General features: G+C 36.9%; 1 protein-coding gene across 8 annotated transcripts in view; it reads left to right on the forward strand.

The window, feature by feature from the left end:
* The window catches only part of TBC1D5 (TBC1 domain family member 5), a 319,581-nt gene that overhangs the window by 220,295 nt on the left and 79,109 nt on the right, over window positions 1-20,177 (forward strand). For all 8 annotated transcript variants that reach the window (XM_054057267.1, XM_054057266.1, XM_054057270.1 and 5 more), the window contains one exon: window positions 16,018-16,160. In XM_054057267.1, coding sequence (XP_053913242.1) covers window positions 16,018-16,160 — 143 coding nt within the window. The remainder of the gene's footprint in view (window positions 1-16,017; window positions 16,161-20,177) is intronic.

Raw genomic sequence — 20,177 nt, forward strand, 5'->3', positions numbered from 1 at the left:
AGTTGATGCTGGATTAAAAGAAGTCATGATTGTTACTGATGATTGGACAGAATCAAAATGAACTCCCAAGAGTCCGCAAATTCTCACAAAGCTCAGGTGTCTGAGATTATGTGCATTTTCTGAAGATAATTTTCAGCAGACAATTGAATAGGAAATTTGAATGTGATTACTCCACTAATTTTTGTGGTACAAGTTGTTTCCCTCAAGTATAAGTGAGGTCTTAGAATATTAGCATTTTTGAACCTTTTGGTATAAGTCTCAGACTTGGAGCTTCTAACAGAAAAAAAAACCAGGAGGAAAAAGAAAAAGATAATGCTGCAAGGAGAGCCCACATCTGGAAAATTATTTTCAAAATCTCTGATCCAACTCAGAGTTCTTGCTGACCCAGCCTGGTTTGGATATCAATAGCTTACTAAAGTCTCTATGACCGGATTCCTTGGAGGCCATGGAAGTTTTGTATGTAGGCAAAATGCATAAATGTTTATTATCCTGAACAGTGACCTTTTAAAAGCAGGAATGGGATCAAATATCTAAGGTTGTGTAATACCATCGAAAGCAGTAAGAATGTTTATAATAATCATTGACAAGTGTTTACACAGCATGGTTCAACTGACATAGATAGATGTCACCTCCTCAAAGTATACATTCTACCTGTCACAGCCAACCAAATACTCAATAGCATAATTTCCTTCAAATAATATACCACCTACATCCCAAACAACCATAAGCAACAATTCAGTCGAGAAGATGTGCCTAGAGGAATTGTTGAGGTTATCATAAATCAGTGCAATCTGTTTTAGACCACTACTCTGTTTCCTCAAACAGAAGAGACTTTTTTCAGTCCATCTGGTGGGTGGTTTCCAGTGCTGGGTGCTGTGCTGCTTGGGATGGTCTGTTGGTTTCACAGACAAATGTGTTTGGCTCCTGCTAGACCAAATGCAGCACCAGACACATTTCTGGCTTCTTAACCTTCAGGTCCATTGTGGCATTGTTATGCTGAAGCATGGAAGAGTATGGTCAGATAAATTAGCCTTTGGACATGGCTAGCCTCCAGCCCTTCCTTTTCATACCTCCCATTAGGGATCATTTATCCTTTATCTGATCACTTCCATACCCCTGTCTCCATTTCTCTAAAAGCTAGGGAGCAGCCTGCAGAAGAGCCTACCAGCATCCAAGGAAATGCCTCTGATGAAACAGGCACTCACCTCTACCTTATCAGACTGACACTTTCCCCATTGAATTTGCCAGTCGTAGGAAATGCCAGAGCATTAGGATGTCAGGTCCATTTTCAAGCTGCCTAAAAACAATCCTGAAACGTCTCTTGTGCACCACTCACATTAGCATTGGGAAGTGGTTAGTTCAGGGAAAGATATTTCTCTTTAGAATTAAGTAAAAATACAGTTTTAAGGAAACAGGTCAAAATCGAAAAAGGACGATAGAATTCCAGTTAGTGTCATTTTGAGATATCTATTATTTCAAATGTGTAAGTGTGCAACAGTTTTTCTGCAGAAGAGGCAGAGGGATTTTTAGTGTCCCTTTTCTACCTTGACATTTCTGAGAAGCATACAGAAAATTTGAACTTGAATTCTTCAGTGGAGCAGTACTTCTGATTGGTAAGAAACAAATAATGAAAAGTACTTTTCTGATTTCTGAAACAGCACCTTTTAGAGGTAGAGAGAGCTGTAAAACCTGGCACATCTTTCATTTTGGCTGCTTTTGGTCCATATATAATAAGTTAATCTAAACCAGTGAATTAGCAGACAAAAAATAGTGTCCAGAAGTTCCAGCCAAGCTTGAAGTGCCAAAGGAACCAGAAACCTACATATACATAGTAGTAAGTTCCTGAAAATACTTAATCATAAGATAGAATTGCAGCAGAAACAGACCCTATGTGTCTCTACAACGTTGGATGGAGGACACAAGAGTTGTTTAAAGCATGGCTTGCTGTAAGACTTGTACTTTGGTGCCCATTTGGCTTGTACCAAATGTGTTTTGTAATGAATATGTGCCCAACTCTCAGGACTGCCCAGACTCTCACATTTCCTATCCCACATTGCCTTGCTGCACATGCCAAAATCTCTTCCTTAGGACAGAGCTTCTTCCCCACATAGGTATTCAGCAGACAACTACTTTGGCCTAGGAGGAATGATTATCATCCCATCTAGTTTGTCCATATTTCAGGGATGGGTGTGATTGACCTTGGATGTGGATAGCATATTCTTTAATTCCTCTTTCGTCTTCCTAGTTTACTCTGAATGTTATCAGTACTAGCTGAAAATATAGCATATACTCAACTACACTATGTCCAAAATTTGTGGTCAGATAACAAATAGAAAATGATACATCATCTTAACTGTAAGATCATATAGTCTGCAGTCCTGCTATTCATTTCACTGTAATTGCAATTGTGTCCTTGTCATGGCCTGCAAAGTAGAAAGCAGATTTCCAGCATGGCAAAAAGCAGAATGCAGCCCAAGAAAATTGTGACTCTGCTCCCTCTGCAGGGTTATGCCTCCAGCTGCAGGGTCTTCTCTCTATCTCAGATGCCCTGTTGTAGGCAGAAAGTCCTGCAGACCCCCTTGGGGAGAACAGTCAGTTCAGCTTTGAGCAAGGCCATATGCTGCTGTTTTAGCCTCCTACTGCCACCCATGGATAAGGAGAAAGCTGAATACATTGCACAGGCTTAGTGCCGAGCACAGCACCCACATTGCACACAAATTACCCCTTAGGTCATCTGTCTTGTTCTCCACAGATCCTATGAAAAAATTCCTCACCGGTACTTCCCTTTCAGCTAAATCTTCTGATCCCTCTTGCTTATTCTTCATCTCTTCCTTCTTTCTTGACTAGTATTTATTTCTCTCCTTGTTTCCCTTTGAATTATTTGCCTCATTTACACCCAGTCCCTCTCCACGTATGAGTGTCTATGCACACCAGTGGGTTTCTGGGACAATAAGTATATAATTTTCCACAAACATTGTTATTTAAAGTAAAATTTTATTTTAAAAGGAAAACTACTGTTAGTGTAGAGATAGATATACTGGAAAAAATAGATAAGAAAATAGCAGTTGTTCTTTTTAGAAGTATCTGGTGAATTTCAACAATACTGTAAGTTTTCTTAAAGTTCTCTGCTTCTTAAAAACTTCTTACATAGTGTCATTTTACTGTCATTTCCACAAACTTGAGTTATTGCTTCCTCCTCTCATGTCCAGAATAGGTAATCACGCTATCATTAATTCTGTATATGGGATTGCTGTGCAGCAAGATGCTAATTCTTTAGTGCTTCCTACTCCTTTTAATAAGGACTAACTTGTTGATACCTGACTGTGGACAACTAGTCAAGTTTGGAATTGTCTTTGTTTGCAAACATTTTGATTTTGAGTGATGTGATGATATAAACACATTTGTGTTAGCTGATTTGCAAGAAATATTAGAGAAGCAGTAAGACTACCGCTGTGCTTTCAAGAGGGAAAAAAAAGGCAGCCTCCTGTTATTAATGAATTTTTTAAAGCTTTTCCGTATGTCTTAGAGATGAACTTTTAGAGATGAGAAGTTATTCTGACCACAAAATAAAAAGAAAGGCCAATTAAAATAAACGTTGTGTATTAGCATATACTTTGTGTTTCGGAAAGATGGCTCTTAAAAATTGTCAGCTCATGTAGCTGTCAGTTCAGCTGACCAACCTGACAGCAGTGCTACCCCATGGTCCCTCTGCTTGGAGATATAAATTTCAAACACACGGTAGTATGTAACTCATAGGTGTATAAAATCATAATAGAGCATTTCTTCGCATCTAAATAAGGGTAGGTGCATGCTGTCTGACCAGTTATCCATTGAAAACATTGAATACAAGACATTTGACACTAATTTTAGTGGTCAAATCCTTCCCTGGAAGAAGTCTGCCTTGACAAGGCATTCACAAGGTACCTCTTGCAGAGAGAGCCTGGCTTGATGGGTCGTTGCGTAAACTACTTGACATTTGTCCCCAGTCAGACCGGATGCCACATGAAAAATTTACTCAGACACAGGGCTCCCAGGAATAAACATTTCTCTGGTGTTGCTCACCAGGGACTCGACAAGGTGAGCGGAACTCCAACTTGTCACGGATGCTCTGTTCTGACAAACATAAGTAGATGCTAATGGCTAAATCGTGACAGAATAAAGTCCCACAACCATATGGCTAATTGCCACAACAATATCTTCAGTGTTATTAATCAAGTTTTCATAGTGTGCCATGATAATTGGAATAATTAGAAACAGCATAGGCATCACTTGCCTCTGCCGCACTTACTGCAGACGGGGACCTGGAACAACCACAATTGCACTTTCTGTGCAGCATTGTTTAGTACTTCCCTTTCCAGCAAATACTGTGGTTAATTAATGAATTAGCTGTTTGCCACCAGAGTGTTTTATTGCTAGCAGGGCTTCTGTAGGGGCACATAGGTAGCTAAATGAGACCACTAAGCCCTTGTGCGTCTCCAAAAAGATACGGTATTCCCATAAGGCTGCCGCAACACAGCAAAAAGCTCTACCAGTCATCAGTACTTCATTTCACAAAAGCAGAAGTTCTTGTTCTTGTAACTAATATGTAAGCCAGCTTTTTTAAGTATATGCAGAAAGGATAAAACAAAAAGTATCCATTTTTTTGTTTAACAGTTTAAATGAAAGCAAGACTTTGTATAAAAATGGTGCAATTAACTTACCAGGCAAAAGAAATTAACTCGCGTTTGCTGTACCCTGATTGATAATGGAATTAGGTTCCAAACTTATCTTCTGCCTTTAAACTATGGTTGTAAGTAAAGTGGTGATTCTATCAGTTACTTACATGGAGCAGTTAAATCATCATTTTGTGTACTACGTATTGGAACATCATCACTTGATTCTTATGTTTAGAAGTATGACAGCAGGGAGGAAATGCTAGTGTTTCCTCGGCATATGCATCAACATGTAGTTGACTGGTCACTAAAACTGGCAGATTGATGATGATTCCCTTTGCTGGGTGAATGAAGGCAGACTAATAGATTGAAATGGACTGCTGCATGTATGGCCTCTGAACAGCTTCTTAATTTAGTTTTAGAGTGTACAATAGGTGTAATATTGAATTCAGTGATGACGTGAATCTTCTCTCGTCATTTTAAAAAAATAAATAAATTTCTTCTCTGGTCTGGAGAGCCACATAAAGGTTTTGAAATGATATAGTCTTAATTATAAAGAGGTTTGCAGAAATAAGCCTCCAATTCAAGTCATAGGTAGGAATTCTGTGCTTTTTGGGTTTATTGTGTATAAAAAGTCAGGATTCTCTCCCCACTGAGGGCTGCTGTGGAGGTGGTCTGGGCCCTGTGAGTAGCAGCTTCAAACAGGGAATTTTATAGTACAGTTCCTTCCTCTACAGAGTTGCTATAACATTGAGTCCACCAGTCATTCATGGAAGATACCCAAGCAAAATCCTGGGTGCATAGAAAATAATAGCTTTAGTAAGCATTATGAAAGTAAATAAGTGGGACACCATCTGGTTTGGTGTCATACTACTATCTATATACATTTTTCTTATCATTTCATTGGCAGAACATTTATTTATCTGTGGTGGTCTAGTTTCACCTGTGTTCATATTCAGCATAATTAGCACAGATTTTCCAAATATTAAAGTAAGGTTTCTACAAAAGGTACCTATAGTAAGATTTTGTTGATGTTAATAAAGTCTTCATTACTGGTGCTTTTTTTATTCTGAGCGTGGCTGCCGAATAGCTTAACAAATTTTTTGTTTTCTTCATGTCAAAGTATCACAATTCCAATTTCGTATGCTTTACGCCCAAATGAAATAGTATCACTGTGTAACGACCATGCCCTTTTACTTCAGATATGTTCAATTTATATTTATGTGGCTTTATGAGAGAAATGGGATGATCTGATTTATAATGTGATTAATTTAAAGTTACCATTTTAGTTTATAATGTGCATTCTTGGATATATTTTCATACTTAATTTTACTATGGAAACCCAGAACCATCTTTGTTATCAACTGAATTCTCTGTAAAACTAAAAAACACCTGTGGTGAAGAAATGGGATTAGAAAGGAAAAAAAGTCTAACGTGGTTTGGTAATCTAGTGGTCCATTCACAACAAGCATGTTGCCTTGTAGGTTTGAATACAATGTGTTTTCCAGTAGCCGTTCCATTGTTGGGTGTAGGCAAATAGCTTTTGAAGCATTAAAAAGAAGTTAAATCCCCTTAGAATTTTAGTATATTTTATTTAGCATACCAGAAAAATTTCATTTGCTTTAACATTTCAACACAGAGTGAAGGAAATAAGGTTCAGTTGTAGATTTCTTTTTTCTTTATAGACAGAAAAGGCATTTTATTTAATATTTGTGATAAGGAAGTCTCTAAGAGATAATATAAAAACTGAAACCTCATAATATTCTATCAGTACTTATTTTTTTACTTTGGAATTATTAACAAAATTTTCTCTCTTCCTTTGTTTTTAAAATACCTGTCTTTCTGATTGTCTTGTCCAAGTGGATTCTGCAAAGAAATGTGATAACTTTATAGGAAATTTAGCAATGTGGGACAGTAAATTTATATTGATTCCTCTTTTAATAGAGACATTGCACAGGAAGATCTTTGTATAGTTTAAACCTACTGCATGCATCTTGAATCAATGGATAAAGCTATTAGCAAATTTATTTTATCATCCTAAGAACTGTGCTTTAATTACAACACTGAGAGTTGTTTTTCTAATATAATTTCTCCACTTTAAAACCAAATTTAATCATTGCTGTTTAAAGATGGAAAAGTTGGGGGGGTGGAATTCGTAATTGCTAAGAGCTGATATCAGTAGGAACTTCACTAATTTAGAAGTGCCTCTTTTGTTTCAATAGGTTTATTGCTGCAAACAGTGTTTAAAATCATTCACCTGTAATTATTTTTGTGTAAAAAAAAAAGAAAATGTTTTTGCTACTCTACAGTGATTTTCAAAACAAAATGCACTTGCATCATTTTAGGATGTTGGGTTTAGGACTGTGGGTTTGAATTGCATAGAGGCAAAGAGCAAGAAGAATTTAGTGGGCGCTCCTTCAAGGTCTTGCATTTTTCTCTTATGAGTGCAGATATTGGTCATTAAATTAAGGTTTTAGATTTGTATCAGAGATGAAGCTCCAAGCTCCTTGCATGGGACTTGTTTATCACTAACTTCAAAAGTTTTTCTTCCAGTAGAACCTGGCAGCCTGCTCTGGCCCTTTTAGTTTATCACCATAATTTTATCACAGTGAACTTTGCACTTTAAACTTGGCTGTTGCCTGAGCTGTTTAAATTCAGTTGTTCTGCAGAAACACAGCTGTATCCTGGAATCTTTTTCCATTGAATAAAAGCATGATTTAGTCCAGAGGATTTCTAAATGTGTCATGGTATAAAAGCTGGACCCTTCATGTTGTTAACTCTGTATTTAGTCAACATCTGAAAAATGGGTGCCTCAACTCTGACGTGTGATATCTTCCCTGCTGAAAAAAATTAAAAACTTCTTTTGCTTTTCTCTTCTAAACACATCCAGGTTCTTAGCTCTGGTTTTGAAGTGGTTAGTGTTATGGAAAAGCCAGTTACAGACTTCCCTCTGACACTAATCAAATCCATTTTCAAATCAGTTGGGCAGACTAATGAGAAAGAGTTGGGTCATTTTTTACTCTCCTATTCCACAAGCTAGTCTTGGAGTAGCTAAAAAAACAAAAATGCCTCTGAAAATGTTAGAGGGATGAAGGGAAAAGGGTGCAGTCTGTAACCAAGCCAGTACAGCAAGCCAAACCTGTTGGAGACTAGAACTGATAATGCAAACACTCATTGTGTCTTCTAAAGTGTTAGTCCGTAAATATTGTTACAAATAAATATAGATTCAAGCTTTTCCATAAATGGACTACTGCAAATTTGGTAGGAGAACCATTGGCAAAGCCTGCAGATAAAACATTTACTTTAAAAGGTATTTGAATATGCAGAGACACTAGAATTCTCTCAGAGAAAGAAGTCAAAAGCTCATCCATTAGGTAACAAAATGTGAACCAATTACACACAGGTTAAGAGCTTCTTTCAGCCAGCCATATTACTGGAGTTTTGCATTAAGAATATAAATCAAATAAATTGTGAAATAAGAGTGGTAACCAAAGATTATACAGGTTTATATGTTTAATTAGTCTGAACTCCTGCCTTTACAGGACTTTATCAAATAATCTGTAAATCAGATCCAATCTTACACAGTATCTCTTCAGAATTTTGTAATAACAGCTATCAGAATTTAAAGATTCCGATATGGAAAGCCACCATATCTTTAGGCAAGTTTCTCCAACAGTCTACTGGTCATCACAAGGATTTATTTTTGTTTGTGGGGTTATTGAGGCTTGGGGAGGGGAGAGGTGCTTGTGATGATCTTTTGGTGATCTATTTTACATGGCTTTTTGCTGCTATGATTTTGTGTATTATTTTTCTTCCTCTGGTGAAGCCACACTGATGATTTTCTTGTCCTTCATTTATCTGGAAATGGTTTCCAGAATTAACTGCTTGGTCACCTTCCCGGGGATCAAGGTGAAGCTGACTGGCCTGTAGTTCCCTGGGTCCTCCTTCTTAACCTTCCTGAAGATAGTGACATTTTCTTTTCTTCAATCTTTGGACATTCTCCCAGTCACCATGATTAGCCAATTATTGAGAGTTGCCTCGCAATGACATCCGCCATCTCTCTCAGCACTCATGGATGCATCTCTTCAGGTCCTGTGGAATTATGTATGTCCAGCTTGCGAAAGTATTCCCTGACCTCATCCTCTTCCACCAAGGCTACATTTTCCTTGCTCCAGCCTTTTCCCCCATCTCTGAGACCTGGGATTCCTGAAGGCCAGTCTTGCTAGTAAAGACTTAGGTGAAGGCGGCATTCAGTACTTCAGCTTTTTCCATGTCCTGTGTAAGCAGGTACCTGTATTGCTGAGAAGAGATGTTGAGGTGAATTTTTAAATCAAGGGTAAGTTTTGGTATGGTTACCAGGTTACCCGTAATACTCTTTGTAGAAGTTGTTTTAAGGAAAGTTCCACATCACTGGGGTGTATATGGCGGCAGGGTGAAGTGACAGGAGAAAACATACACTTTGCAACGGCTGCATAAAGGCTCAAAATATATCGTTCTTGTCAGCATTTAGTGAATTCCCATAAACTCACCTGAAAGAACTTCCAAAACAAATTCAGAACATCAAAATACAGCTATTGCCACCTTTATCAGAACAATGGACACATTGTTCTACAGCAGGGACCAAGACCAACGTGAAGGAAAACTATCTTCCCTCTAGCAGGGGCACCACTGCTTTTGGTGAACATGCCCAAGGCACCCAGCAGTAGTAGGGGCACCACCCTAGAACCTGGCTGTAGGTGAGGAGCAGCAGTAGGTGCCAGCAGCAACCACAGAAAGTCTGTAGCCAAAGGCAGCAATGATGCCGAAACAAGCGCCTGAAGTTAGTTAAGAGCTGGAACAGCAACCTACCCATAGCAGGCTAACAGGTTGAATAGTTTTATTGTAGTACATTCCTAAAAATATCAAACATTACTATTATGAAGATGCAATGATGCCTTTTCATTAAGAGCGTTCCTGCACGTGACTACATTGCAATTGTCTGGCTTCAAACAGTCGTAAATGTCGTACCAAAATGGGTAAATTGCAGTAAGGAGGTGGAAGTAATTATTAGCAACTATTTTTTTAGAAAGGGACACGTTCTTTAATAAGGAAAATAGTGGAGTTTTCCAAAAAATGAAAGAATTTTTCTAAAATGCAAAATTGAGTAATCTTTTGACAGTAATCTTAAAGAAAACAAATGGAAAAGGAAATAATACAAATAACAATTAGATGCTCATGCCACATAATTTACTTGTAAAAATAAAATTAAAGTTATTTATTTTAAAGAGGTATGCTAGTCTGTGTATGATAAAATAATTAATATTTTTTAAAATTCAGTAGAACAGCAGGAGTTTTCAACAGGACAAATCAAAACCATTTCCCCTAGTGGAAAGAAGGCAAAAAAGTATACTTTGTACCAGATTCTTGTCACTTAGCCTAAATTTGAATAGATATATATATTAATAAACAAACGTTCATTGCCATTATTATTTAATTTGAGGTGTTTAGAAAAACCTGTGGTGGAGTCTGAAACCCATATAATCTCTACTGTGAATGTGTTGTTTCATTTTTATTTGTACTATTTTCAAACACCATAACTTTTGTCTTCGCATATAAGAACTCTTTAAGGCCCCAGTGTCTAAGCTGCAGAACAGAAAGCCTGTGGATCTTACTATAGTTTTTCAAGTGCAAAATTTAAAATATTGGTGGATGTGAATGAACACAAACCAAACAGGAGTTGAACCAGATTAAAGAAAAGAAAAACCAAGCACCTGCATTGTATCCACCCAGCAGCAGAATCACCATTCATGCATTTGATGCAATGATACACCAGATCTTCACGCAACCAGTAGAGAAGTCAGATAAAGTGGACACCCTGCATGCGAGTGCAGGACAGGACAGCCCTGCTTAGATCACAGTCACACCCAAGTGCGTGGATGTCGTTCAATAGTCCACTTACAAACCTGAAGTTGCTAAAACAGAAAAGATATGCGCACGTAGAATCTTTTTGTATAGTTTCTGTTGTCTCTGAGTCTAAGGAGAAGCCAAATTATTTGTTAGATGCTGGCATACTCTTTTTCCCTCTTTGTCACACACACTTTTGTACAATCAGCATACACTGCTGGAGGCAATGTGGTAGAAATCCATTATACTTAAATGTTTTATGGCCAAAGCAAAATCTGATCATCTCGTCTGCCTTGTCAAATGACAAAGGCCACATAATTTTATCTAATAAATACAGAATTAACATTTGAATCTATGGTTGAAGTAAACAGATCTTCTAGCAAGATGTCTGTTTTCATTCCCTTCACAAGTAGATTAAGGCAAAAAATGGAACATATGCTGTAACAATATCTCACTGTACATCCTTTATGGGTGGTGTGCATATGAGGGTATGTGTGTAAATTCTCAGCATTTGGATGGAACACATCAGAGGTTTCTGTAAATCCCTGAAAGTCTGTTGAGCTTCCCACATAACTTCTTATAACAGTTTTTTTTTTTTTTACTTTGTTGGGGTTTCACATGCTGCTTTCTGTTCTGACAAAATACTGGATTTTAATAAGGTTTTCTTTATTTTAGAAATGTCAATTGCTACACTTAGCTTTTTTTGCCTTTCATCCTCATCAGTGATTAGGAGTTTCTTATGCACCATTAGCAGTACTGCCCTTCCACATGACTGTTGTTGAAAAGTAGCTGAAAGAAGTTGTGATTATACTCAGGCATGTTTTCTTTGCTGTCTTGTATAATTTGAAGGTTTTATTAATCTCTTTAGGACATTCCAGACCGAATCCCTTAACTGTTTAAAGCCACAAGAGTCTTAATGAAAACAAGATTTATTAAGAAAGGAAACAGAACACTGGAGAAATGGACTGTGTAACAAATTGAAGCCAGAATATTGCTAAAGCTTGTCTTGATTGGTCTACTTCATGTCCTTAAAAGAAAGTAAACTACCTTACACATCCTCTGATTGAACTTGCCTGTTTTCCCTCTGACCACCCCTGGCAGCTACAAAATCCAGGAGAGTTTCTGGTATCAAATGTCTCCTTTTGAGTGTGCTTTTGCTGTATATTTGCAGCTATCTTTATTCTTCTCATCAGTGCAACTGTTGATGAGTGTAGGAGCAGTAGCCCCAGTGTTAGCCCCTGCAGGACAGCCACAGAGACAGGCAGCCTTCTTCAGCTGCTGCCCGCCCAGTGTCCCTAAGTTAGCAACATAGATATCTGAAATGGTAGCACAGGCATCAGGTCTGTCCAGCACAGTGCTTGCTGCTTGGCATTGAACTATTTAATTCTTTATCTTATGTAGAGCTTCTTTAAGTTCTTTTGAAAGTGCTATACAAATGTTGCTCCTCATCCTTTTTCCATATCTTATTTTTGAACAAGCAGATCACAGCTCACGTCTGTCTACCCTTTCTCTTAAATTATTGACCATGACTTTACATAGCGAATTGCACTGGCTACAAATGTTTGCTTGAACATAATTCATGACAGAGTTTAAAGAGACAGAGCTTACATATCATTTTCTCAGTCAGTAAACAACTGATGTTAATTTTGGCATTTCTCAGCTTCTGAGTGCTTAGTTTTGATAGGATGGTGTTCTTTTCAATAGTTACAGTCCATGTAAATAATTTTCTTATTTTAATAAAGCAGGAAAACTTATGCTGAAAATGAAATTACGTCCTGCAAATTCCTACTGACCCTCGCTTTCTCTACGAGATTCCTACTAGTGAGCCTTGCCAGTATTGGAAACTAGATGAACAGCATCCTCCACTGTCACATCCACTAAGTGGCACTGGCCATTGCAGGTGGATGATACACACCTTTCTATTCCCCATGCAGGAAGGAGGGTGAATGATGGGATGGCAAATACACTGCTGGTTTGGTGGCAAGAGTTAGGAAGAAACAGAATGTACTTTGTGGAAATCTGCGCTCTGCTGCGTTTACGTCAGCTAAGTGGTTTTGTTTGATATACACAGCAAAAAGGAAATAGCAGAGACGTTGTTGTTTTGATTCTAGACCTTGATGAAATTCTTGAGGAAAAAAATAAGTTAAGCATGAGCAAAATTTTTTTAACTTTGTTCTAATGTATAGTGTCAATGAATAAAAAATATCAAGCCTTGAGCAGATGCTTGGAGTGGAAGCTGTAGTGATGGTTGAGTTTAGCAAAAGTATAAATGACTGAAAACAGACTCTTACAGTAGAATTTTTAGGCAACTTGTTGACAAGTTTGTGTCATGGTGTTGTTTCATCCTCATAAACACTCCAAAACTGTTTGTATCACCTCATCTGTAACCATTGCTTAGGTTTCCATTTCTTCTCTGTCCAAGAACTCAGAGAAGATAATCAGCTAAATATATGTAACATGTAGCATGAGTTAATTTTATTCATGCTTGAGAATTGTCCTGTAAATATCAGTCAAAATGATTGTGGTTTTAGTTAAAATTGGTAAGGCTGAATCATTGACTTACTTAATGGCTTTACTAGAGAACAGTTTTCTCCTGCTTTTTCTATATTGTAAGGTCATTAATGAATCATTAGCTATTGCTAGCAATTACTGAACTCTTGAGAATATTGGTTTAATTATATAGGAATCATAAGTGGAAAATACAGTTACATATTCTACAATGTAGGTAGTAGTACCTTGGTGTATTACGGCTTTAAAAAATCTGGGGATTTTTTTTTGTAGATTTAATTACTAAGTATGCCTGGTAAAATATGAATTATTGTATTACTGCATGTGATAAAAGGTATACTATTGTGAGCCTTGCAGTCTGCAGGTGTAACAGATGTAAGGCAAGAAGATTAACAGGACAGAACAATAATTAAACCACAGACAGCCCTCTCAAAAAAAAAAAAAAAAACGTTTATCGTGCCCAATGCAATTATTAAGTGTGTCTTAAATTCTCTGCAAATATTTGTAAAAGCAATAAAAATGTATTAGTTTGAAAGACAGCTTTTTGGTGTGGACACTTACTTTAAGGAATTAAGATCTCTTTTTATGAATATAAAAGGTATGTGTAGTCCTGCCATATGGCAGCGTGGCTCATAGGCAATAGGGTCCTTGGTTTATAGATGCTGCGAGCTAAATGCTGCCTAAGAAAATAAGAGAGCAGTTAGTATATATGCATTTACAACAGTATGAATTGCTTACTCCCTTTAAGACAGGAAGGTTCAAGTAATTAACTGTAATATTATGGTAGCAAAAGGAAGTCCAGTTGTTCTTCAGCAGTCTGTATCTGTGAAATGCGATACCTCTGGGGACTGGGATTTAATTTTCCCAGGAGAAAATATAAAAGCAGGAGGAAAAAAGGAATGACTTCTGCTTGAGCAGAATAAACCTGCATCTACGAACGATTAACACTGCATAATGAAGTAGTAAAGAAGCAAAAGAGATTTCTAATAAAAGACTAATAACAAATCCCATTACACCATGGTGTATTTTTTCCCTTGAAATGTATTAGACTTTTAGCAAGGCTTCTGAATGAGATTTCAGTAGTTGCAAGCAAAGTCAGCTCGAATGCTTCAAGCTTAGCTGAAATTTCTCGCCTAACGGTTTGTGTAACTTGAAAGTTGCAGTTTTACAGGTGGGAGGGGTTGTTACAACAAGTAATAGGCTTCATGCAGAGTTTGGGTAATGTTTGTGTCACCATAGGATAATAGTCTCCTGTAGGCTAGGCACTGTAGGGTAATGTACCACTATGTGGTAAAATCCCTTCAATTGCACAGACGTGGTATTAAATGCACTAGCTTAGCCTTGCTTTTGTGTTAACAGTTCTGACTTCTTTTTCTGAGGCCTGAAAGTAAGTCCTAATAGGAATACGGGAGTTGATAAGAAAGGCAAATACACAGAGTTTTTGTTTTATCACAGCTGATATTGTGACGCTAATATAAAAAGTTACAAGAGTTTAGAATGTAGATGTTTAAGAACGAGATGGTGCTGTCTTTTGAAATCACGTATTTTCACTTTTAAAAGGGAACATTTCTTGCATGGGAAAAAAAATCTGCGTAGTGATCTTTAAATTTGTAATATGAATGTATTTGCAGATTATACGCATGATTCCAGTGGTGGAGAGAATAAAAGTTTAAGTGAAGAAAACCTTGACTCACAAGATAGTCTCTTTGAATTTGTTTTATGAGAGGAAGTATTTTTGTACAGCTTGTTGCTATCTTAAAAGCTTCTGCTTAACTGATGTGTTTGAACTCATTTGTCTAGAAATGAAGTTTTCTTCCTTTAATCAGTAAAAAAAACCCCAGGTCACTTAAATCGGCAGCAAGTTCTGGGACTGAAGTGGTTAAATACAAATTCTTACAAGCGAAACTAATCTTGAAATTTCTAGTTGCCTTTTGAGAAATTTTTATGAATTTTTAAAGAATGGCTTAATTTGCTTAGCAGAAATTTGCAATCAATCTTTTCTTGCCACTGAATAAACAGATTCCACATGCGTCATAATTTGCATATCCCAGCTAAAAATGTAATTCATTATTTTTAAGTCCATTTCATAAAAACTATTTCAGGATTAATGTTATTAACTATTCTTTAGCTCTTTTTAGATGTAACCTTAGATAATCTGACCTCAAAAAGTACAAAGCTAGCAGGTCAGTTCTGGAATAGGAAAGAGAAGTGCCTTTCCTGACACCAGCAAGTAAGTCAGTGCAAGAGCCAGAAGTGGAAATAAGAAATCTTTCACATCTTCTCAAGCTTCCAGTCTCAAGGAAATAGTGCATTTAATAAGACACAATTTCACATTTTGCTAGGTAGGAAAACAGAAAAATATGAACAGGAATCAATGGTATAGTCTCAATGTAGATTATCACTAAACCTGGTAAAGATTTAAATTGGGTTTAATCAAAATAGCATCCATAGCATATTTTATATGGACCTGAAAACACTGTCATCGATAACAGTGCAGAAGCCTCTTCGAAGTAAGTGTGACCCAGTTCATTTTAACTGCTGTTTGGCATCTGCCTCTGGACTGGCTTTCACTTGATGGCTTTTAAGAGCTTCTCATTGGCTTCACTCTCCTCTTTTTGTTGTTCCAGGCTATTCTTGTGTAACATTTTCTCCTCATCCTCTTAGATCACTGTCACATTAAACGCTCAAAAAAATAGTATATAGGATTGATATGTTTTGTCCTTTAAGGTTCAGCCACATAATAGTATTAGTCAGTTAAGCTTCTACAGTCTGTAATGTATCACTTCTTTCATGTACATGCAGTAACATTTCCACAAATACAATTAGTTAAGTGATTATCACAGACCTTCGTGCTTTGCAGTATCTTCTAGTAGAATGTTTTATGTTGTAGCTTATACCGGGATGTGTATACTGATTTTACCGTGCTTGGCAAAACGGAGGAATACAAATCATGCGTTTTCCTTTTTTTTTTCAGGAGATGGGTAAGGCTCCTGTTTGGACGTGAATTCCCACTTCAGGACCTTCTGGTTGTCTGGGATGCTCTATTCGCCGACAGTATCACTCTGAATTTAGTTGACTACATTTTTGTAGCCATGTTGTTATATATTAGAGATGCCTGTAAGTATCAATTATCTTTCAATCTTTTAAAAAGAATGCCAACCTGTTTTTCAAAGCGAAAGAGGACTTAAGGGATGCTAGGTTTTGTTGCATCTTTTTTAACACACCGACAATCGTTCCAAAAGCTAGGAGCAGAGCCATTTATTACCAGGCACGGTCTGCTATGAAACAAAACGTATCTTGGAGTTAAATGCAGGTCTGTTTTCTGAGTAGTTCTGTGGTTTTATGTGCGAGTTGCAGATTTTATGTACAGTGACTGATACAGGTATGTATAGAGCTCCACCTTCTGACCACGCTGATGAACTAGCAAGGTCTCCCTTTGACTGGATATATTTTTACACTGTTCTGCTGAGAGAAATGTGAAAATGCACAAGACAATGACTCATAATTTTCAAAAATCTATCTTGAAGGAAATGTAAATGCAGGCATGTAACAATTACAAAATGTGTTTGTTCTACGCAGGAGTGGCACTGTTAAAAAATGATAATTTCATTTTATTTTATTTTAGTATGCCTGAAATATGTGCAAAGGTGAATTCTTATGGGTTAGTGATAACCAATAAATACGTTCTTTAGGGAAAAACAAAAACATTAAAGTGTTGATAGCTTATATCATTGCGAACAGGAAGATATGTAGTGATTAGTTGAGGCATTTATTTCTGCCCCATCATATTTTGCAAAAAAAATCTGTATACAACTTTGCCGCGACAAAGTATGCGTTTAGCAGCAAGATGCATCCCTGTCATTAAATTTATGAATTCTATAGCATGCTGTTCAGAGTTAACTATAAACAATCTGTAAGCTTTAGGTTATAGCAAGGTCACATATTTGACACAATTGTGTATTTTAGGACACGTGAAGTTTTCAACATCTGTGGTTCCTATTTTAGTGCCCAGTCTTGAAAATATAATGTGCATATACTTTACACATACTGTCGTTCCATTGCCTGCCTTCATGGGTTTTTTTAATTAATTTTAATAAACATGCAGCATATAGAACTACCTTACGTTACTCTAAAAGAAGTGGATATTTAATTCAGCTTAAAGGTTTCAAAATTAATGCTGCTTTTTCAGGATGATCTGATTCCAGGTCATTATGTTCTGCAATCTAAATCTGGCTTGTTTATGTGCAGTAAACTGAAATAATCTTAAAAATTTTGGTATAGCTAGATAGTATTTTATTTTGTGTCATCATTTCCCCTTTAAAAAAAACTTTAGAACTGTATTTTTAAGCACTCTCTCTTCTTGGGGAGGGAGTTTCTTTTCTTATGCTCATGTGCAATTATCGCTATGAGGTAGCTAAAAATGTGTTCTGGGCATCTATATGAAATCAGTCTCTCTCTTTTCTCTGAAATCTCCAGGCTTCGTCTATAAGAGTAGGAAATAGCTTTAAAGTGGAGTACATTTGCCCAAATGAGATGCAAAGTCGTTTCATCAGAACAGCTAATACTTCATACATATACTGTTTCTGTAATAAGTAACTTTTTGTTTTATAGTTGAACCTTGCTAATTACTCTAAGCATAATAGAATGGTGAAAGAAAATACCCAGGCATAAATGCTGCATTGTTAACTATATTTTCAAAGTCAAGCTTAGACTGCAGTTATTTCCGCAGTTCTTGATTTGATAAAAGAAGCTTTTATATATCTGTAATAGAGAAGTTTTCTGTTTTTCCTAATTTTTTTTATTGCTGAAAATATTTGAGCTTTGAATGGAGTTCAGAGTTCTGTTGTAATATTTTTTAAAACATTTTCAAATCAAATGTTTATAAAAGCTTCTCTTTATTTGGTGAAAGGAAATGTTACCTCAAAACATCTGATGATGGTGTGGAATTTTTCAGGTTAAAAACTTTGAAACAATAGGAATAATAACAGAGCTCCTACGATCTTATGTTATGAAAATGTCAAATATAAGCAATGATAACAATACAATATTGAAAGCATTTGAAAGTTTAAAAATTATGCAGATTCTTTTGTACTAACACATTTCGGAATGGGGGAGAAGTTGTTGGTTTGGGAGTTGATGGAATTTTTTCTGTGTGTTATTTTGATGTTCACAAGGACATGATTTTAAGAAAATACTATTTCTGCTATATTTTTCATTTTATTTTTATTTTAGTTCTGAAATACTGTTATTCAGATGCTATATTATTCAAGAATGGAACATTTAGATCATTAGATTTTTCCTTCTATATTTCAAAGATTACACATGCATAATCATATACACAGCCGTTCTGTAAACTATTCTGTTCAGTTTTACATCTGTATCCAAGCAGAACTTTGTCTGTAGAGTGATAATCCCCACAAGTCAAGTGTAGGATTCTGCACCAGAGTATCTCTGAATTTTAATAAATTATTTTCTGTGTTTCTTTGGAAAAAATCCTGCCAAACGACTGGGGTTTTTTTAATCTCTCAAATCAAAAGCATGAATGTGCTACTTCTTTTTCACCAGTATGGATGTATATGCAGTTGTTGATGAAATCAGAATGGAGGGGAGGATGTGGTGCAAAAAATATATTTTTTTAATATACTTCCCTTCAAGAAGGACAGAAATGGACAAACCTGGAAGAGCTGTCTATATTTTGCATAATAAACTAACGTCATGATTGCACCGGGAGCTGATTTCAACCGATCAGTGTTAGAACAAGTATATTATTATCATGTTCCCACTTAGTGGCTAGCTATGGCCATTGTTCAGGAGTAGACAAACTCCTCTACATAAAGAAAGCGATCTTAATGCATTCTGATTAATATTTGTTACACAGTGTCCAAAGACACATCAAATTGCTTTCTCCTGTCTGCTTTTCATAAGACTGACTTTTCTCTGTTGGTCCAATAACCATTCCTGGGTGCAAGCAGCAGTAATAGTGGTGCAAAACACATGAAATAATTATACCTGTTCTCAACAAAGTCCTAATGTTCTATTCAGATTTTTTTTATCATCATCGAACTTCAGCACCCTCCAGGTACTGCTGAGATTGGACAAATTTGTATCACGCACAGTCTCTTTCCAGAAACCTAATCTCACACTTAATTCTTAGAAATCTTTTGTAGTCTGATATTCGTGTTCAGAGAAGGAATGTTTCTTTTGTTTTACTGCTATTTTCTCTGTAATTTCTAAGAAAACTGCCACTCTGTTCAATAATATTATACATTTTGTCCTGAAGAGACAAGAATCATGTAACAGTTTGTGTTAGAAGGAGCTTTCAAGGATCATCTAGTCCAGTCCCCTGCCATGGGCAAGGACATCATTCACTGGATCACAGATGGCTCAAAGCCCCATCCAACCAGACCTTGAACATTTCTAGGAATGGAGCATCCACAACTCTGGTCATCCTGTTCCAGTGTCTCACTGCCCTCATCTTAAAGCATTTCTTCTATATGTCCAATCTGTATCCACCGTCTTTAAGTTTAAAACCATTGTCCCTTGTCCTGTCACTACAGACAGTGGTAAAAAGTCTCTCTCTCTCTTTCTTATAGACCCCTTTAAGTATTGAAAGGCCACAAAAAAGTCTCCCCAGAGCCTTCTCTTCTCCAGGCTGAACAACTCCAACTCTCTCAGCCTTTCCTCATAGGAGAGGTGTTCCATCCCTCTGATCATTTTTGTGGCCCTTCTCTGGACTCACTCGAACAGATTCATGTCTTTCCTGTGTTGAAAGCTCCAGAGCTCAATTCAGTACTCCAGGTGAGGTGCCACCAGAGTGGAGGAGAGGGGCAGAATCATCTCCCTTGATCTGCTGGCCATGCATATTTTGATGCAACCCAGGATACAGTTGGCCACCTGGGCTGCAAGCACACATTGCCCGTTTATGGGCAGCATACAGATCACTGAAACAAAGGGTACCAAGAGGTGTTTCAGCAAAGTAATCCTTTAATCCACGGTTCCCAAGAAAAAAGAGTGCTCTCAATTTTACCTTCTGTACAGGTGTCTACATGAAAAGGGGACAGCTGAATATGTGGGGAAAATCCTAAAGATTAAATAAATATAAGAATTAGCCTACCCTTCCTCATTAAAATGTTA

Source organism: Cuculus canorus, chromosome 2 (genome assembly GCF_017976375.1).
Source record: "Cuculus canorus isolate bCucCan1 chromosome 2, bCucCan1.pri, whole genome shotgun sequence".
In the NCBI taxonomy this organism is placed as follows: Eukaryota; Metazoa; Chordata; class Aves; order Cuculiformes; family Cuculidae; genus Cuculus; species Cuculus canorus.